Raw genomic sequence first — 21,750 nt, 5'->3', positions numbered from 1 at the left:
TTCAGGCCGCTGGCACCCTCTGCACAGGACCCTCAGGTGTTTCTGCTCAGAAGGACATCCACATGGCCTCCTAAGTGCGGCAAGCTCAGCATGGGCCAGCTGGGGAACAAGATGAGAACAGGGATGAACAGCGAGGACAGTGGCAAGAGTGAAAGTAACACAGGCAACAAATAACAGAGGTTTTCACCATTCTGAGCCTTGCTGGCAGCACCTTTCTGTCCTCACAGAACCGTTGAACCCCGTGCCTGGATTTCTATTTTGTGTCAGGGAAGGAGAAATGAGTAGAAATAGGCCAGGATCCCTGATGGTACTTCTGTCTCATGATGCTAGGAGAAGGCTAGAGAGGTGTTGCTCAAGTCAGTATTTCTCTGAGGAAGAAAGTTCAGTGAAAAACATGTGGAAAACTGTGCAGGTTGACACTGGATCAACAGGTGGAGATTGTGGTGTTGCACAGTTCACTTGCATGCCAAACAGCGTCTCCCTCTCTCCACAGCTACAGTGTGAGCTGGAGCACCCCTGACTAGACCTATGTCTCACACTCCATGAGGAATTTCTCAGCTTCTGTCCTTGGTAGATGCATTGTGTTCACATGGGAAGGTTTTGGTAGCAGGAGGGCTATAGGGGTGGCTTCTGTGACAAGCTGCTAGAAGCTTCCCCTGTGTTTGACAGAGACAGTGCCAGATGGCTCCAAGACAGACCAGCACTGGCTGAGGCCGAGACAATTAGTAGTGGTGGTAGTACCTCTGTGATTAACATATTGGAGAAAGGGAAAGAAAGCTACTGTGCAGGTGAAAAACTATACAAGCAGAGAATGTGATAACAACAGCTCTGCAGACATCAAAGTCAGTGAAGAAGGAGGGAGGGGAGGTCCTCAAGGCACTGGAGCAGAGGTTCCCCTGCAGCCCATGGTGCAGGCCATGGTGAGGGAGGCCATCATCCTTCAACCATGTAGGCCACGGTAGAGCAAAGATCCACCTGCAGCCCGGGGAGGACCCTGTGCTGGAGTAGGTGGATGTCCCAAGGAGTCTGTGACTCTGTAGAAAGCCTATGCGGAAGCAGGGTCCTGGCAGGACTCTGGACCCATGGACAGAGAGGAGCTCACACTGGAGCAGGATGTTCTGGCAGGACTTGTGACCCCATGGGGGATCCATTAATGAAGAGTGAAGGGTCGTTCCCTTGAGAGGTAGGAGTGGCAGGGAGACAATCTGTGATGAGCTGACTGTAACTCCCATTCCTTGTCCCTCTGTGGCACTGGAGGGAAGAGATAGAGAAAATCAGGAGTAAAGTTAAGCTTGGGAAGAAGGAAAGGAAAGGGTGAGGGAAAGGTATTTTAAGATTTAGTTCTGATTGGCAACAGATTAAATTAATTTCCCCAAGGTGAGTCTGTTTTGCCTATTTCAGTAACTCCTGAGTGATCTTGACTCATGAGCCCTTCATTATATTTTCTCTCCCCTGTCCAGTTGAGAATGGGGAGTAACAGAGCAGCTTTGGCGGGCACCTGGCACCAGCTAGGGTCAAACCACTACAGTGGACTGTGAAAATACACCTGAGCATCAGCTTTCCCTGGATACTTCCACAGTTTTTTACTATTCAGCAGCATTGGAGATATCTGTCCTGTTTTTTCTGTTCTGGATCAGCTCTTGTCTCAAAGGAAGCCTGAGAAACTGCATCTCTGGTGGTAAACACCTTCTATTTAACATCTCTGTTAATGACCTGGATGATGGGGCAGAGTTTAGCCTCAGTAACTTTGCAGACAACACCAAGCTGGGAGTAGTGGCTGATACACCATAGAGTAATGCTGCCATCCAGAGGGACCTCAACAGGCTGGAGAAATGATCTACATCCTCTGACAGCAGTCTTATATTCATACCAAGTGGCCTATAGACTTTCTCCTGCCACTTGATGTTTCCCAACAGTTTCCTGTTTAAATCACAAATATCCTGTTCACCTTCATTTGAGATCAGTGTGCTCCACGTGCTGTCCTGGGGCTGCCAACATCCTGCTGCAGCATTAAATGAGAGATTTGCTTGCAGCTGGATATGTGTCCGCAGAGTGTACTTTTTGAAAGATCCTGAACAAAATCCTTTACAATGAGTCTGTGGAATTTCATCAGCATGGAGCAGAAGAAGGTATTGACATTTCAGGTAGAGATTCCTCATAGTCTTAAAGGAAGCAAGGAAGGAAGGAAGGAGGGGTGGGAGAGGTGTTACCTGCATGTAGAGGAGCCCGTTTGCCCTTCAGAGCTCTCACTGAAAAGCCTGAAGGGCTGTTCTGAAGCAGTCTGTTGCTGGATGACCTGTGAGTTGTGTATCACAAACACCCTGTTCACCTTCATTTGAGATCAGTGTGCTCCACGTGCTGTCCTGCTGGCATGCACCCTGGGGTCCTGGGGTTCACTCTTGAACGGGCCCTTGAGAGGCAGAGAAGGGGAATGGGAAGGTCTTGGGTGAGGTATGAGGTCAGTAGCGTCCTCTTGCTAATTTAAGCAAGTAGCATAGAAAGTCTTGCAGAGATCTTTTCTTCAATGAGATGAGCAGGCACCCCCTATATGGTGCCTTTCCTGCTGTGGAGAATAAGCGATCCATTAAAGAACAGAGTAGGTTAAATAAGTAACATGGGAAAGCAACAAAAAAACCCAACATAAAGGCAGGTATGGTCATGCTTCCCAGTTCAGACGCTGAACTGCTGAATTTTCCTGACACTTGGGTGGATACGACATCAAACGTTACCTAATAAACCCTATGAAAAGAAGGAAAAAGAAGATGTCCGTCCTAGCTAGATGTTACCTCAAAGGTTATTAGAGCTATATCTCAGGAAAAATGCTGCTTTAAAATATCAGACGGCAGCCTGCCTCTATGCCAATGGCATGTTTTGGATAAAGAAACTGGAAACCCATAGAGAGATCAAATTGTGCACTGTTGTAGATTAGGAATTGCTCTTGCTCTGCTTAGTGATGATGGGATTAGATATGCTTAGTAATTCTTGCGACGCTTAGTCCTATTATGGATCTTTCCCTTTTCCACAGCAAGCTCGTAATCCTTTCTTGTCTCTCGGGATAATGCATATTTGTAAGAAAACTGTGTACTGACACCAGTCTAAAGCCCAAGAAATTTCATGCAGCAATTCACGCATCTCCTTGGAGGAGTCCCAGGCCCTGAACTTGCCCTTTAATATAAAGGAAAATTTCCATCTGGACAGTGGCACTGTGTGTTCCAGTCCTCCCGAGCTCTCAAAGAACTGACTGAGAAATGGAGTCTTTATGTATTTGTAAACACTAATGAGATCAGACCCTCAGTCTCCTCCAAACTGAAGAGCCCCAGCTCCCTCAGCCTTTCATCGTAAGGGAGATGCTCCACTCCCTTAATAATCTTTGTGGCCCTGTGCTGAGCTCTCTCCAGCAGCTCCCTGTCCTTCTTGAACTGAAGGGCCCAGAACTGGACACAATATTCCAGATGTGGTCTCACGGGGGCGGAGTAGAGGGGGAGGAGAACCTCTCTCAACCTAGTAACCACAGCCCTTCTAATACAGCCCAGGATGCCATTGGCCTTCTTGGCCACGAGGGCACGTTGCTGGCCATCCTGCTGTCCACCAGGACCCCCAGGTCCCTTTCCCCTCCAACAGTTCATTCCCCACCCTGTACTGGAACATGGGGTTATGCATGTGTCAGCCGCTCCCCCTAGTTTAGTATCATCAGCAAAGTTGCTGACAGTGCCCTCTGTTCCCGCATCAAGATCATTAATGAATATATTGAACAGTACCGGTCCCCGCACCGACCCCTGAGGGACTGCACTAGATAGAGGCCTCCAACTAGACCCTGCCCCACTGATGACCACTCTCTGCCTTCTTCCCTTCAACCAGTTAACAATCCACCTCACTACCTGATCATCCAGCCCACCCCTTCTCAGTTTTTCTGTGAGGATTCTGTGGGAGATGGTGTCAGATGCTTTGCTGAAATCAAGATAAACCACATCCACCACACTACCACCATCTCTCCACCTGGTTCCATCTTCATAAAAGGCTATCAGGTTGGTCAAACATGACTTCCCTTTGGTAAAGCCATGTTGACTGCTCCCAATGACCCTCTTGTCTTTTAAATGCCTGGAAACAGCATCCAGGATAAGTTGTTCCATCACCTTTCCAGGGATGGAGGTGAGGCTGACTGGCCTGTAGTGACCTGGGTCCTCCTTCTTACCCCTTTTGAAGACGAGTGACGTTTGCTTTCCTCCAGTCCTCAGGCACCTCCTTTACCTCCCTTCCAAGGTATAACTCCAACAGGGCTTTAGCTTTTCTAATTGCCTCCCTACATCCTCTGACAACAGTCTTATATCCATACCAAGTGGCCATCCCTTCCTTCCATGACCTATAGACTTTCTTCTGCCACTTGACTTTAGCCAACAGTTTCCTGTTTAACCATGCTTGGTATTCTGTTATACTCGGTATACTCAAAAGATCCTGAACTCCACCATCTTGGGTTGCTGCAGCCAAAGGCTGCCCTCAACCTTACAGGAGCTAACCTGATGAATCTGTTAGCTCCTCAGAAAATTATTATTCATCAAACGCAGTTATCTTTGGCAAAGTCAGCGTCATGACAGGAATCCTCTCTCTTTCAGAGACGGATTTCAGAAGATCTCATTATTTGCGTTCATACACGTTGCATCCATAAACATCAGCATTACACAGAAAGGCTTCCATGACAAAAATGAGTATTTATGGAACATTCCAAAGCTAAATAAAAAATATGGCTTGGTAGTCAGGCCAATATTATTCTACAGATTAGGGGAGAGAAATTAGGAAAGAAGGAGATGTGGTGCACATTTCCACACTTGAACTCTTTACCTTGGGAGGTGGTTGGGGCACAGAATAGAGGGTTTTGTACTCACTAGTTGAAATTACTTTTGAATAGTCTTATTTGGGAAAACAGTATGTACTGTGTGATAAACACACACACAGACGCACAGTTTACTCAAGAAAAGGAATTTGCCAAAATCACCAGTCTTAATGCTGAGAGGTTTTTGGGTATTTCTTGTTTGGTTGTTTTGGGTTTGTTGTGTGTTTGATTTTCCAAATAAATGTATAGTGTCCTAAGTGTCCATCACCTACAATATACAGCTTCCGGTAGCAATGTGCGTTTTTAAGAATGACACCACGCAGAAGAATCTCAGAGGGGTTTGAGGTCTGCCCTCAACAGATGCTGCATCTAAGAGTGAAACAGACAAATAACTCCACGTCTTCCAAAGCCCCAGTGTATTTTTAAATTGAAGGCTGCCCTCTGGAATAATGTAATAATAGCTCTCTATGTTAGGAAAGGTTTATGATTAACTGATATGTTATTTGTACTTTCTATCTTTTAATGCCCACATTTGGATCTTCAGATTTTCCACTGTGTACTTTTTGTCTGGAGAAAACCTTGGACTGGAGATAAGGCCCTTTCAAAAAATGTATTTCTAGCAGCTCACACTTCCAGTCCACCAGTCGAGGCTGGAGGCTGTGTCAAGATCATGAAATACATACTGCTTGTCACCTTTGTTGGTGTGGCTGGTGAGTATATTTTTGAGTTCTATTTTGGCAGTTTATAAGGTGGCTCATTTTCTGATCAAGTTTGCAAGGCAGTCTGTTGCAGGAACGTGAAGTCCGGTTTCCACTTGCAAAAGTTTTGAGGTAGAGCACTGCGACTTTGTTTGACTGTTGTCTGTTCATAATTGCTTGTGTCACAGAGTGGGGAATCAATGCCTTTGTAAGGGTTCTTGACTTCTTATCTCCCAGTTGCCTTCCCCGTCAACTCCGATGATGACGATGACAAGATCGTGGGAGGCTACACCTGTGCAGAGAGCTCTGTTGCCTATCAGGTGTCCCTGAATTCTGGGTATCACTTCTGTGGAGGTTCCCTCATCGACAGCCAGTGGGTCCTGTCAGCTGCTCACTGCTACAAATAGTGAGTGCAAAAGAATGTATACTCCTGTGACCTCTCTCTTTCTTTGCATTCCCTTTTAGCAGGAGTTCTGAGCTCTGAGATCCAAATACGCAAGTGACTCCGTTCTGACAGGAGATAACCAGGGAATAGGTGGCTCCTTCAGGAAGCTGGGCTGAGGCATTATCGTCATTAGGGGTTTCCCACTTCTGCGAGCGTTTCTGTGGATGCAGAGCGCTTTCTGACATGACAATGTGATAATCGAGCAAGGAGTTACCGACTGCGATTTCTTAGGAATTGCACTACTCTTGCTAAAGCTTAGTCACTGGAGAACAGGGAGAGGAATGAAATTGGGGTGATAGCAGTTTGCCTTTTTCCAGAATGCTTGTATAAAGCACTGGTTTATATTCAACTTGTCCCAGCTCAACAACATCAAGTTGCAGAAATTCACCACCTGCACTGGGAGTGGGTAAGATCTCAGGACGTGTTGTGGGACAAGAAAGATAACCTACGTGAAAACAGCTGCTGAGATTGCTATGTCAAAGCACGTGAATGCGGTGACAGGGATGTTCCTCATAACCTGTCTGTAGCAGTGAAATATATGCCATTCCTTCTCTTTTCCAGTCGCATCCAAGTGCAGCTTGGGAAACACAATCTGGCACTCACAGAATCCACTCAGCAGTTGATTAGTTCATCTAAAGTCATCCGCCACTCCGGCTACAGCTCCTCAACGCTGGACAATGATATTATGCTCATCAAGCTTTCCAAAGCAGCCACGCTCAACAAAGCTGTCCAAACAGTTCCTCTGCCTACCAGCTGTGTGGCCGCAGGCACCACATGCCTAATCTCTGGCTGGGGCAACACACTCAGCAGTGGCAGTGAGTACTCTGTGGGAACGTACCACATCACCAGGGCCCGGGAGACACTCTAAGACCTCACAGTTAATTCCAAGCAGTACAGGGTAGAGCACAGGAAGTGCTGTGGGACAGGCCGTTTTGAGTGATCAAGTCTGTGTGGGACAGTAACCACTGAACTGCTTTAAAGGCAAGCCTTCATAAGGTCCTTTATCTTGCTCTATGTTACGACCATGGAACCACTGAAGTCGTCCATGTGCCGTTCACCAGCACGTTCACACCGCCATAAATTTTGTGGCCTGGCCCTGACAGCTGTACAGTGCCAAGCACTAGCAATTTAACTGATGTAAATGGAGGTGTCAGTTCTCTGAGAACAAGATGAAAATCTTTGACTGTCAATCTAAAATTACTAGAAGAGAGCACCACTCTCTTACTCCCAAGCTCAGAGGTGTGGATGGTGGCTGGTGATGACAACTAAACCTGAACCGGAGGAGAGGCTGGTTTTCCTGAGGCCTAAGTTTTCTGCAGCATATGTGCTACAAGAGTTGCTCTTGGCTCCATGCTTGCTGATTGATGATTTCTGGCTGCAGTGTAGAATGGTGTACCCCTAGGTGGAGTCTGTTCCATCTAAACAAAAGGAATCCATGCTGTGATTATGGTTCAGAGGAAAAATGATGACTGCTAAAACAAGATACTCAGTGGTTACATTTCCCCTTAGAAAGGTCTCCTCAGGCCTCTGAAATGAACTTGGAGATCTTGTCAACCATCTCTCTGTGTTTTCCTGCAGTTCAGTATCCAGACACCTTGCAGTGCCTGAAGGCTCCTGTACTCTCCTCAAGTGCGTGCAACGAAGCCTACCCTGGGGAAATTACCTCGAACATGATATGTGTAGGATACTTGGAGGGAGGGAAAGACTCCTGCCAGGTAAAATGTCTACTTCTCCTTTCACATGTGTTTCTCTCCTGCTTTTTGCTAACAGAATAGGCCTTCACATTAGAGAATCTGTTAGACTCGCTGCACCGTCATGTCTGAATGTTGGTTTTTTTGAACAGCAGCGGAGGCTTAGGGCAAAAGTTGCTTAATGAGTGAGCCTAGGTTTTTTTCCACTCAGTTAGCGGTTAGCCCCTTCTTGAGGCAGCGAACACCTCTGCCCTAAACCTCCACAAGCAGACTATGCCTGCGCCTGCACCTAGTGATAGGACAAGGCGCAACGGGTACAAGCTGGAACATAAGAGGTTCCAAAGAAACACAAGGAATCATTTCTTCACTGTGAAGGTGACGGAGCACTGGAACGGGCTGCCCAGAGGGGTTGTTGATTCTCCTTATCTGGAGGCATTCAAAACCCACCTGGATGCGTTCCTGTGTGACCTACTCTAAGTAGCCCTGCTCTGGCAGAGGGGATGCTAATGCTAGGTTTGGACTCACAGAAAATGAAGCAGCTAGTGTGTCCAGACACAGGAAGTCTGGAAAATGAACACACCTGATAGTCGCTCTGCATTGCACGTGTGCCTAGCTCTGAGCAAGTCCTTGGCAGAATAGTGTATAAGATACACATATGCTAAGGAACTGCTGAGGACTGCATCCGTCAAAAATAGGCCGCTTATTCATCCAAACCAAGGTGAGGCACAGTAGCATCAGGTGTAGAGTGGTCATCAGAAATGACCTTTGTAGAAGTTGTGTGTAGAAAAAGCACAGTGGAGCTGTCTCAAAGGTCAATGATTTCTGGAATCTCTGGCTCTTTGCTTACACTGAGAGCATTTGCTGAGTATCTGTATCCTTTCTGTGCCCAGGGGGATTCCGGTGGTCCAGTGGTCTGCAATGGGCAGCTCCAGGGCGTTGTTTCCTGGGGTCTTGGATGTGCGCAGAAAGGCTATCCTGGTGTTTACACAAAGGTTTGCAATTATGTCTCCTGGATCAAGTCAACTATAGCTGCCAATTGAGACACGCTCATTCTGCGTGATCTGCTTTTTCTCCTCATCATTTTCTTCTGTTTTGGGACTGGACATACAAAAATAATTAAAAAAATAAAGACTTTCAGGCACCCTTTCCGTGTGCAGCTCGCTACTTCCATAGGTTGTGATATGGAGGACAGAGGCAGGGAATGTCACTCTGGGGCAACTACTTAATATTTGTAGTGCCTCTCAGCTATGGGGATCTTGGAACATTTTGCAGGCTCATCTTCTTCAGGAGTCTTTCATTCAGTTACAGGCAACCATTTCTAAAGTAGAACGCCTTTTCACGTTCTTATCAGCACGTACTCAGGTGTTACAAAACAGCTGAGAGAGTGTGCTGAATCTAACGGGCAGCATACTCCTACTGTACAAAACAGCAGGCAGCAACACAAGCACTCTCCATTGCCCACACTCCCACCCCCAAGAACACGTCTGAGCGTTCCCTAGTGGAACCTCCCTGAGAACTCTGCTTGGGGAATGGAACAACCTCTTGTTAAGGCTTGTTCTCTTCATGTACCGGTGTCACTGGAGCTGCTGCCTGTATCTTTTTGCTCAGTTAACCGATCATGCTGGGCTTACTTAATTTTCCTGGAAGAGCCAAAATGACGGAGATGTTCTTCAAGGTTCTTCAAAGAGGCACATCACCTGAACTTGTGTAAAGTCAGTGTCTCTTTGGAAAGTGTGGCGGGGAGGATCTATGACTCAGAAGTCACACTGTTCTCGAATAAGAAGCAATAGCTCCCAACAAAATGACAGAAGAAAGAGAGAAAAATTATCAGTTTTCCAGAAGTGGGTATTGCTACACCTTTGTTAGCCCGTGGGTCACAGTTGTTTTGTCTGCTGTTCAGCATATTTGGAAAAGGAGGTAATGAGATATCCAAAGAGCTCTCACATTATCCTAGATAAATCTAAATGCTGCAGCAAAACAGAGAGAGAATTCCTGAGAGAAAATAAACTAGAAGAATGGAGCAAAACAGCTTAAGATAAACTCCTCCCCACTACCCTGCAATCCCCTCCCCACCCCCCCCCCCCCAAAAAAAAAAAAGAAGGGAGAAAATGGAGAAGGGGAAAAAAAGGCCTGTTCCCACACAGGTGTTAGGAAGTGATCACTAGAACCTGAGAGCACACATGGATCTATTTGTTCTGCAGCACAGATGCCTGTAGCTGGGAGAATTTGTCCTGGTAAAATTGCTTTGATATAATAAGGTCCCGACACACCTCATTCTTGGGCTTTGTGCTTGGATGACTGCAGGCTGTGTTAGTGGGATGGGCTTTGTGCACAGACTATTGGCCACATGCAGGTATTACATAGTTTCATGATATGCAGAAACACACCCCTAGCTGAAGAAAATGTTCTAGTCTCTCTCATGTCTTCAAAAAGGGCAAGAAGGATGACCCAGGAAACTACAGGCCGGTCAGCCTCACCTCCATCCCTGGAAAGGTGATGGAACAACTCATCCTGAATGTTATCACTGAAGGAAAAGATGGTTATCAGGGGGAGTCAACATGGATTCACCAAGGGGAAATCCTGTTTGACCAACCTGATATCCTTCTATGAGTGCCTAACCGGCTGGCTAGATGAGGGGAGAGCAGTGGATGTCATATACCTTGACTTCAGCAAGGCTTTTGACACTGTCTCCCATAACAGAAAGCTCAAGCAGTGTGGCTTGGATGAGCGGACAGTGAGGTGGATCGAGAGCTGGCTGAATGACAGAGCCCAGAGGGTGGTGATCAATGGCATAGAATTGAGTTGGAGTGGAGTTCCACAGGGATCGGTTCTGGGGCCAGTCTTGTTCAACATCTTCATCAACAATGTGGATGAGGGGACAGAGTGTACCCTCAGCAAGTTCGCTGATGACACCAAACTGGGAGGACTGGCTGATTCCCCAGAAGGCTGTGCTGCCATTCAGCGGGATCTCAACCAGCTTGAGAGTTGGGCAGAGAGGAACCTCATGAGGTTCAACAAGGACAAGTGCAGAGTCCTGCATCTTGGAAGGAACAACCCCTTGCACCAGTACAGGCTGGGGGTCGAACTGCTGAAAAGCAGCTCTGCAGAGAGAGACCTGGGAGTCTTGATTGGTAATAAGCTAAACATGAGCCAGCAATGTGCCCTCATGGCCAAGAAGGCCAATGGCATCCTAGGATGCATCAAGAAGAGTGTGGCCAGCAGATGAAGGGAGGTTCTTCTCCCCCTCTCCTCTGCCCTGGTGAGGCCTCATCAGGAGTACTCTGTCCAGTTCTGGGCTCCCCAGCTCAAGAGGGACAGGGAAGTGCTGGATAGAGTCCAGCGCAGGGCCACCAAGATGATCAGGGGACTGGAATATCTTTCATATGAGGAAAGGCTGCAGGAACCTCGGTAGAACCTGAGAGCACACATGGTTCTATTTGTTCTGTTTAACATCTCTGTTAATGACCTGGATGATGGGGCAGAGTTTAGCCTCAGCAACTTGGCCCAGCAACTCCAGGCTGGGAGTGGTGGCTGATACACCACAGAGTCATGCTGCCATCCAGAGGGACCTCAACAGGCTGGAGAAATGATCCAACAATTAGCTTCTGAAGTTCAACAAGGGGAGGTGCAAAGTTCTGTGCTTTTGTAGAAATAATTCTATGTACCAACATATGCTGGAGGCGACCCAGATGGAAAGCAGTTTTGCAGAAAAGGACCTGGGAGTCTGAAGTACTGAGGCCTGAAAAACAGGCCCTGAACCAAAGTTGACCTCTATACGAATCTCCCAACCAAATGTTACATAAAATTAGTACTTGATTATTAGTGAAAGATGTATGACTATTAATGAAAGATGTAGCTTAGAAAGAATATAATTATTAGTGCAGACAGATGCTGTGAGAATGTATTCCTTTGCTTGTCGAGAGGCAGGCTGTCCAGGCTGTGAAACCAGGTGTCTGTCCTTGTGGGGAGCTATGTGATCAAAGCCAAATAGACAAGAAACTCCTTTGGTTCCTCCCTGAGCCATGGCCAGGCTTTGGGTGGCATATCAAAGGAGATCAGAGACAATGGGGACAAACTGAAATGTCGGAGGTTCCTTATGAACACAAGGAAACTGGAGTAGGGAGATCGTGAAGTCTGCATACTTAGACATGCAAAAGCTATCTAGACACAGTCCTGGGCCACTGGCTTTAGATGGCCCTGCTTGAGCAGGGGGGTTGGGCCAGATGAATTTCGAAGGCTCCTCCTTGCTTCAACCATCTGTGATTCTATGGTTCTATGATTACGTGACCCCCCCCCCCCCCCCCCCCCCCCCAGTAATTGCAGGATGCCCGTATCACGTGGCATAACATCATTATCTGCATAGAGATGTGACTTTACACATCCTCTCTTTCCATCATTTTATCTTTTGAGTAGCCAGTGTAACATCTAGACTGCAAGTAGGCTATTATTGACAAACTGCTGTGCGTTATGAACACACAGCTGCTTTACACAGATGTGCCTGAGTGTCACGACTGAGCATATAAAACAAGCACCTTTGACTGTGGTTTCTGTAGCTACAGCTCCCTCGATACCTTCTACAGCAGGAGACAAAGGAGAATAAATATGAGGACGGGGAGTGTGAGAAGGAGAGCAGCTGTTCCAAGAGAAACTTCTTAGACTAGCTTTTGTGCAGTGCCACTGAAAGCTGGCAAAAGAAGTACTGCATAGGAGAAAATTGTACTACAAATAAAATAGAACGTGACTGCAGAAACTCAAGACGGCAATGATCACTAGAGATCTCTGTGGTTTTCTACTACCACCTGGAAATTGCACAGCTGTGGCCAGTCAATATGCGTCTCATTGATCTGCTGAACATTGAAGGCTACTCCTAAGTTTGTTTCCACAGGGCCTTAAGATTGCCGTTGCCACTTCAAACTAAAAATTCTCAAGAGTTGAGCCAAACCTTCTAAACCACATCTTTGTTAGGTCAGCTCTGACCTGACCCCTCCTATCCTGCTGAAAAGGGGCTGAGCTGCTCCTAGGACCCTCTCTGTTCTCCAGCAAATGAAAAGGTGAGGTTGGGTAACTCACTGAACCATATGGCAAGACTTTGGCAGCCCTGACTATCCTTTTCTGGGTCATGGGAGATACTCTGGCTTACGGCTGACAGTCCAGAAGGTGTCTACGCTTCTCTTCAGCTTCTTACTGGGCTATATTAGCAGGGAACTGTGCAACACCAGGCAGTTCATGAGGACAAGGGAGGTCAGATGGAGTGTCTTTAACCCTCATGGCCCTCAATGAATTCTGCTGCAAATGTGGCCTCTCATTTTCTGGGGCCACGTTAACCTTTTGTATCCACAAAAATCTACGACAAGGGGTTCCATAATTTCCCTAAAAGAAGATGAATTGTCCTTTGCTTCTTCTGAGCCTGCCATCCCCCCAGCTTTAATTGCTAGCCCTTATTTTTTTTTTTACAGGAAGAGACAGCAAGCAATCCATCTCTGCCCAGTCTCCCCAGGCCACTCCTAATTTTACACACTCTTGTCATGACCTACCTACTCTGTTTCTCTAGGAGATCAAGAGTCCAAATCTCTGACATGGGTGGAAAGAGAAGAAAAAAAGAATGCTATGCCAATGAAGAAAGAGAAACGCAGGCAGAGATTACAATGCAAGAGGCTTTGACAGAAGGTTTCCTCAGGTGTGGGGAGCTGGAAGAACCTTTGAAGAATGCTCCCAGGCAGGAAAGATTCAGGAAGAGAGAATCAACGGTCCTTCCACCACCAAGGTCAGTGAGGTGTACAAGGACTAGCCTCGGAAACTCCTCCGCTTTATGCTCCTGGGAAGCTTTTTCTCTGTCAGCACATGGTCTCACCAGGTTTCCATTTCCCAGGATCTTGCATCAGCCTGGACAAGTGTATTTACTTTACCTGAGTCCAGTGATGACACAGCTGACTGAAATACTTGAACTAGGAACATGGATTTCTAGAAATGCAGGTTGCAATTACTTGTCTGTAGATGATATCTAACACAGCTGCCCTCAATTCACCAGTTCTCCTCCTTCCTGTGCACCTGGGGCTGCCAACATCCTGCTGCAGCATTAAATGAGAGATTTGCTTGCAGCTGGATATGTGTCCGCAGAGTGTACTTTTTGAAAGATCCTGAACAAAATCCTTTACAATGAGTCTGTGGAATTTCATCAGCATGGAGCAGAAGAAGGTATTGACATTTCAGGTAGAGATTCCTCATAGTCTTAAAGGAAGCAAGGAAGGAAGGAAGGAGGGGTGGGAGAGGTGTTACCTGCATGTAGAGGAGCCCGTTTGCCCTTCAGAGCTCTCACTGAAAAGCCTGAAGGGCTGTTCTGAAGCAGTCTGTTGCTGGATGACCTGTGAGTTGTGTATCACAAACACCCTGTTCACCTTCATTTGAGATCAGTGTGCTCCACGTGCTGTCCTGCTGGCATGCACCCTGGGGTCCTGGGGTTCACTCTTGAACGGGCCCTTGAGAGGCAGAGAAGGGGAATGGGAAGGTCTTGGGTGAGGTATGAGGTCAGTAGCGTCCTCTTGCTAATTTAAGCAAGTAGCATAGAAAGTCTTGCAGAGATCTTTTCTTCAATGAGATGAGCAGGCACCCCCTATATGGTGCCTTTCCTGCTGTGGAGAATAAGCGATCCATTAAAGAACAGAGTAGGTTAAATAAGTAACATGGGAAAGCAACAAAAAAACCCAACATAAAGGCAGGTATGGTCATGCTTCCCAGTTCAGACGCTGAACTGCTGAATTTTCCTGACACTTGGGTGGATACGACATCAAACGTTACCTAATAAACCCTATGAAAAGAAGGAAAAAGAAGATGTCCGTCCTAGCTAGATGTTACCTCAAAGGTTATTAGAGCTATATCTCAGGAAAAATGCTGCTTTAAAATATCAGACGGCAGCCTGCCTCTATGCCAATGGCATGTTTTGGATAAAGAAACTGGAAACCCATAGAGAGATCAAATTGTGCACTGTTGTAGATTAGGAATTGCTCTTGCTCTGCTTAGTGATGATGGGATTAGATATGCTTAGTAATTCTTGCGACGCTTAGTCCTATTATGGATCTTTCCCTTTTCCACAGCAAGCTCGTAATCCTTTCTTGTCTCTCGGGATAATGCATATTTGTAAGAAAACTGTGTACTGACACCAGTCTAAAGCCCAAGAAATTTCATGCAGCAATTCACGCATCTCCTTGGAGGAGTCCCAGGCCCTGAACTTGCCCTTTAATATAAAGGAAAATTTCCATCTGGACAGTGGCACTGTGTGTTCCAGTCCTCCCGAGCTCTCAAAGAACTGACTGAGAAATGGAGTCTTTATGTATTTGTAAACACTAATGAGATCAGACCCTCAGTCTCCTCCAAACTGAAGAGCCCCAGCTCCCTCAGCCTTTCATCGTAAGGGAGATGCTCCACTCCCTTAATAATCTTTGTGGCCCTGTGCTGAGCTCTCTCCAGCAGCTCCCTGTCCTTCTTGAACTGAAGGGCCCAGAACTGGACACAATATTCCAGATGTGGTCTCACGGGGGCGGAGTAGAGGGGGAGGAGAACCTCTCTCAACCTAGTAACCACAGCCCTTCTAATACAGCCCAGGATGCCATTGGCCTTCTTGGCCACGAGGGCACGTTGCTGGCCATCCTGCTGTCCACCAGGACCCCCAGGTCCCTTTCCCCTCCAACAGTTCATTCCCCACCCTGTACTGGAACATGGGGTTATGCATGTGTCAGCCGCTCCCCCTAGTTTAGTATCATCAGCAAAGTTGCTGACAGTGCCCTCTGTTCCCGCATCAAGATCATTAATGAATATATTGAACAGTACCGGTCCCCGCACCGACCCCTGAGGGACTGCACTAGATAGAGGCCTCCAACTAGACCCTGCCCCACTGATGACCACTCTCTGCCTTCTTCCCTTCAACCAGTTAACAATCCACCTCACTACCTGATCATCCAGCCCACCCCTTCTCAGTTTTTCTGTGAGGATTCTGTGGGAGATGGTGTCAGATGCTTTGCTGAAATCAAGATAAACCACATCCACCACACTACCACCATCTCTCCACCTGGTTCCATCTTCATAAAAGGCTATCAGGTTGGTCAAACATGACTTCCCTTTGGTAAAGCCATGTTGACTGCTCCCAATGACCCTCTTGTCTTTTAAATGCCTGGAAACAGCATCCAGGATAAGTTGTTCCATCACCTTTCCAGGGATGGAGGTGAGGCTGACTGGCCTGTAGTGACCTGGGTCCTCCTTCTTACCCCTTTTGAAGACGAGTGACGTTTGCTTTCCTCCAGTCCTCAGGCACCTCCTTTACCTCCCTTCCAAGGTATAACTCCAACAGGGCTTTAGCTTTTCTAATTGCCTCCCTACATCCTCTGACAACAGTCTTATATCCATACCAAGTGGCCATCCCTTCCTTCCATGACCTATAGACTTTCTTCTGCCACTTGACTTTAGCCAACAGTTTCCTGTTTAACCATGCTTGGTATTCTGTTATACTCGGTATACTCAAAAGATCCTGAACTCCACCATCTTGGGTTGCTGCAGCCAAAGGCTGCCCTCAACCTTACAGGAGCTAACCTGATGAATCTGTTAGCTCCTCAGAAAATTATTATTCATCAAACGCAGTTATCTTTGGCAAAGTCAGCGTCATGACAGGAATCCTCTCTCTTTCAGAGACGGATTTCAGAAGATCTCATTATTTGCGTTCATACACGTTGCATCCATAAACATCAGCATTACACAGAAAGGCTTCCATGACAAAAATGAGTATTTATGGAACATTCCAAAGCTAAATAAAAAATATGGCTTGGTAGTCAGGCCAATATTATTCTACAGATTAGGGGAGAGAAATTAGGAAAGAAGGAGATGTGGTGCACATTTCCACACTTGAACTCTTTACCTTGGGAGGTGGTTGGGGCACAGAATAGAGGGTTTTGTACTCACTAGTTGAAATTACTTTTGAATAGTCTTATTTGGGAAAACAGTATGTACTGTGTGATAAACACACACACAGACGCACAGTTTACTCAAGAAAAGGAATTTGCCAAAATCACCAGTCTTAATGCTGAGAGGTTTTTGGGTATTTCTTGTTTGGTTGTTTTGGGTTTGTTGTGTGTTTGATTTTCCAAATAAATGTATAGTGTCCTAAGTGTCCATCACCTACAATATACAGCTTCCGGTAGCAATGTGCGTTTTTAAGAATGACACCACGCAGAAGAATCTCAGAGGGGTTTGAGGTCTGCCCTCAACAGATGCTGCATCTAAGAGTGAAACAGACAAATAACTCCACGTCTTCCAAAGCCCCAGTGTATTTTTAAATTGAAGGCTGCCCTCTGGAATAATGTAATAATAGCTCTCTATGTTAGGAAAGGTTTATGATTAACTGATATGTTATTTGTACTTTCTATCTTTTAATGCCCACATTTGGATCTTCAGATTTTCCACTGTGTACTTTTTGTCTGGAGAAAACCTTGGACTGGAGATAAGGCCCTTTCAAAAAATGTATTTCTAGCAGCTCACACTTCCAGTCCACCAGTCGAGGCTGGAGGCTGTGTCAAGATCATGAAATACATACTGCTTGTCACCTTTGTTGGTGTGGCTGGTGAGTATATTTTTGAGTTCTATTTTGGCAGTTTATAAGGTGGCTCATTTTCTGATCAAGTTTGCAAGGCAGTCTGTTGCAGGAACGTGAAGTCCGGTTTCCACTTGCAAAAGTTTTGAGGTAGAGCACTGCGACTTTGTTTGACTGTTGTCTGTTCATAATTGCTTGTGTCACAGAGTGGGGAATCAATGCCTTTGTAAGGGTTCTTGACTTCTTATCTCCCAGTTGCCTTCCCCGTCAACTCCGATGATGACGATGACAAGATCGTGGGAGGCTACACCTGTGCAGAGAGCTCTGTTGCCTATCAGGTGTCCCTGAATTCTGGGTATCACTTCTGTGGAGGTTCCCTCATCGACAGCCAGTGGGTCCTGTCAGCTGCTCACTGCTACAAATAGTGAGTGCAAAAGAATGTATACTCCTGTGACCTCTCTCTTTCTTTGCATTCCCTTTTAGCAGGAGTTCTGAGCTCTGAGATCCAAATACGCAAGTGACTCCGTTCTGACAGGAGATAACCAGGGAATAGGTGGCTCCTTCAGGAAGCTGGGCTGAGGCATTATCGTCATTAGGGGTTTCCCACTTCTGCGAGCGTTTCTGTGGATGCAGAGCGCTTTCTGACATGACAATGTGATAATCGAGCAAGGAGTTACCGACTGCGATTTCTTAGGAATTGCACTACTCTTGCTAAAGCTTAGTCACTGGAGAACAGGGAGAGGAATGAAATTGGGGTGATAGCAGTTTGCCTTTTTCCAGAATGCTTGTATAAAGCACTGGTTTATATTCAACTTGTCCCAGCTCAACAACATCAAGTTGCAGAAATTCACCACCTGCACTGGGAGTGGGTAAGATCTCAGGACGTGTTGTGGGACAAGAAAGATAACCTACGTGAAAACAGCTGCTGAGATTGCTATGTCAAAGCACGTGAATGCGGTGACAGGGATGTTCCTCATAACCTGTCTGTAGCAGTGAAATATATGCCATTCCTTCTCTTTTCCAGTCGCATCCAAGTGCAGCTTGGGAAACACAATCTGGCACTCACAGAATCCACTCAGCAGTTGATTAGTTCATCTAAAGTCATCCGCCACTCCGGCTACAGCTCCTCAACGCTGGACAATGATATTATGCTCATCAAGCTTTCCAAAGCAGCCACGCTCAACAAAGCTGTCCAAACAGTTCCTCTGCCTACCAGCTGTGTGGCCGCAGGCACCACATGCCTAATCTCTGGCTGGGGCAACACACTCAGCAGTGGCAGTGAGTACTCTGTGGGAACGTACCACATCACCAGGGCCCGGGAGACACTCTAAGACCTCACAGTTAATTCCAAGCAGTACAGGGTAGAGCACAGGAAGTGCTGTGGGACAGGCCGTTTTGAGTGATCAAGTCTGTGTGGGACAGTAACCACTGAACTGCTTTAAAGGCAAGCCTTCATAAGGTCCTTTATCTTGCTCTATGTTACGACCATGGAACCACTGAAGTCGTCCATGTGCCGTTCACCAGCACGTTCACACCGCCATAAATTTTGTGGCCTGGCCCTGACAGCTGTACAGTGCCAAGCACTAGCAATTTAACTGATGTAAATGGAGGTGTCAGTTCTCTGAGAACAAGATGAAAATCTTTGACTGTCAATCTAAAATTACTAGAAGAGAGCACCACTCTCTTACTCCCAAGCTCAGAGGTGTGGATGGTGGCTGGTGATGACAACTAAACCTGAACCGGAGGAGAGGCTGGTTTTCCTGAGGCCTAAGTTTTCTGCAGCATATGTGCTACAAGAGTTGCTCTTGGCTCCATGCTTGCTGATTGATGATTTCTGGCTGCAGTGTAGAATGGTGTACCCCTAGGTGGAGTCTGTTCCATCTAAACAAAAGGAATCCATGCTGTGATTATGGTTCAGAGGAAAAATGATGACTGCTAAAACAAGATACTCAGTGGTTACATTTCCCCTTAGAAAGGTCTCCTCAGGCCTCTGAAATGAACTTGGAGATCTTGTCAACCATCTCTCTGTGTTTTCCTGCAGTTCAGTATCCAGACACCTTGCAGTGCCTGAAGGCTCCTGTACTCTCCTCAAGTGCGTGCAACGAAGCCTACCCTGGGGAAATTACCTCGAACATGATATGTGTAGGATACTTGGAGGGAGGGAAAGACTCCTGCCAGGTAAAATGTCTACTTCTCCTTTCACATGTGTTTCTCTCCTGCTTTTTGCTAACAGAATAGGCCTTCACATTAGAGAATCTGTTAGACTCGCTGCACCGTCATGTCTGAATGTTGGTTTTTTTGAACAGCAGCGGAGGCTTAGGGCAAAAGTTGCTTAATGAGTGAGCCTAGGTTTTTTTCCACTCAGTTAGCGGTTAGCCCCTTCTTGAGGCAGCGAACACCTCTGCCCTAAACCTCCACAAGCAGACTATGCCTGCGCCTGCACCTAGTGATAGGACAAGGCGCAACGGGTACAAGCTGGAACATAAGAGGTTCCAAAGAAACACAAGGAATCATTTCTTCACTGTGAAGGTGACGGAGCACTGGAACGGGCTGCCCAGAGGGGTTGTTGATTCTCCTTATCTGGAGGCATTCAAAACCCACCTGGATGCGTTCCTGTGTGACCTACTCTAAGTAGCCCTGCTCTGGCAGAGGGGATGCTAATGCTAGGTTTGGACTCACAGAAAATGAAGCAGCTAGTGTGTCCAGACACAGGAAGTCTGGAAAATGAACACACCTGATAGTCGCTCTGCATTGCACGTGTGCCTAGCTCTGAGCAAGTCCTTGGCAGAATAGTGTATAAGATACACATATGCTAAGGAACTGCTGAGGACTGCATCCGTCAAAAATAGGCCGCTTATTCATCCAAACCAAGGTGAGGCACAGTAGCATCAGGTGTAGAGTGGTCATCAGAAATGACCTTTGTAGAAGTTGTGTGTAGAAAAAGCACAGTGGAGCTGTCTCAAAGGTCAATGATTTCTGGAATCTCTGGCTCTTTGCTTACACTGAGAGCATTTGCTGAGTATCTGTATCCTTTCTGTGCCCAGGGGGATTCCGGTGGTCCAGTGGTCTGCAATGGGCAGCTCCAGGGCGTTGTTTCCTGGGGTCTTGGATGTGCGCAGAAAGGCTATCCTGGTGTTTACACAAAGGTTTGCAATTATGTCTCCTGGATCAAGTCAACTATAGCTGCCAATTGAGACACGCTCATTCTGCGTGATCTGCTTTTTCTCCTCATCATTTTCTTCTGTTTTGGGACTGGACATACAAAAATAATTAAAAAAATAAAGACTTTCAGGCACCCTTTCCGTGTGCAGCTCGCTACTTCCATAGGTTGTGATATGGAGGACAGAGGCAGGGAATGTCACTCTGGGGCAACTACTTAATATTTGTAGTGCCTCTCAGCTATGGGGATCTTGGAACATTTTGCAGGCTCATCTTCTTCAGGAGTCTTTCATTCAGTTACAGGCAACCATTTCTAAAGTAGAACGCCTTTTCACGTTCTTATCAGCACGTACTCAGGTGTTACAAAACAGCTGAGAGAGTGTGCTGAATCTAACGGGCAGCATACTCCTACTGTACAAAACAGCAGGCAGCAACACAAGCACTCTCCATTGCCCACACTCCCACCCCCAAGAACACGTCTGAGCGTTCCCTAGTGGAACCTCCCTGAGAACTCTGCTTGGGGAATGGAACAACCTCTTGTTAAGGCTTGTTCTCTTCATGTACCGGTGTCACTGGAGCTGCTGCCTGTATCTTTTTGCTCAGTTAACCGATCATGCTGGGCTTACTTAATTTTCCTGGAAGAGCCAAAATGACGGAGATGTTCTTCAAGGTTCTTCAAAGAGGCACATCACCTGAACTTGTGTAAAGTCAGTGTCTCTTTGGAAAGTGTGGCGGGGAGGATCTATGACTCAGAAGTCACACTGTTCTCGAATAAGAAGCAATAGCTCCCAACAAAATGACAGAAGAAAGAGAGAAAAATTATCAGTTTTCCAGAAGTGGGTATTGCTACACCTTTGTTAGCCCGTGGGTCACAGTTGTTTTGTCTGCTGTTCAGCATATTTGGAAAAGGAGGTAATGAGATATCCAAAGAGCTCTCACATTATCCTAGATAAATCTAAATGCTGCAGCAAAACAGAGAGAGAATTCCTGAGAGAAAATAAACTAGAAGAATGGAGCAAAACAGCTTAAGATAAACTCCTCCCCACTACCCTGCAATCCCCTCCCCACCCCCCCCCCCCCCCAAAAAAAAAAAAGAAGGGAGAAAATGGAGAAGGGGAAAAAAAGGCCTGTTCCCACACAGGTGTTAGGAAGTGATCACTAGAACCTGAGAGCACACATGGATCTATTTGTTCTGCAGCACAGATGCCTGTAGCTGGGAGAATTTGTCCTGGTAAAATTGCTTTGATATAATAAGGTCCCGACACACCTCATTCTTGGGCTTTGTGCTTGGATGACTGCAGGCTGTGTTAGTGGGATGGGCTTTGTGCACAGACTATTGGCCACATGCAGGTATT

General features: G+C 46.6%; 2 protein-coding genes across 2 annotated transcripts; both read left to right on the top strand.

Annotated features, from left to right (window-relative positions):
• Window positions 1-5,471: 5,471 nt before the first annotated feature.
• LOC133624699 (trypsin I-P1-like) lies at window positions 5,472-8,702 on the top strand. Its single transcript, XM_061988835.1, has 5 exons — window positions 5,472-5,538; window positions 5,764-5,932; window positions 6,533-6,786; window positions 7,550-7,686; window positions 8,553-8,702. Exons 1-5 carry the CDS (start codon window positions 5,499-5,501, stop codon window positions 8,700-8,702), a joined length of 750 nt encoding a protein of 249 aa, XP_061844819.1. The 5' UTR covers window positions 5,472-5,498.
• An 8,524-nt stretch (window positions 8,703-17,226) lies between these two features.
• Window positions 17,227-20,430, top strand: LOC133624698 (trypsin I-P1-like). The gene is made up of 5 exons (XM_061988834.1): window positions 17,227-17,266; window positions 17,492-17,660; window positions 18,261-18,514; window positions 19,278-19,414; window positions 20,281-20,430. Exons 1-5 carry the CDS (start codon window positions 17,227-17,229, stop codon window positions 20,428-20,430), a joined length of 750 nt encoding a protein of 249 aa, XP_061844818.1.
• Window positions 20,431-21,750: the final 1,320 nt, after the last annotated feature.

This window comes from Colius striatus, chromosome 1 (assembly GCF_028858725.1).
Source record: "Colius striatus isolate bColStr4 chromosome 1, bColStr4.1.hap1, whole genome shotgun sequence".
Classification (NCBI taxonomy): Eukaryota; Metazoa; Chordata; class Aves; order Coliiformes; family Coliidae; genus Colius; species Colius striatus.
The sequence above is the reverse complement of the archived record's forward strand: the minus strand, read 5'-3'. Positions and strand labels throughout refer to the sequence as shown.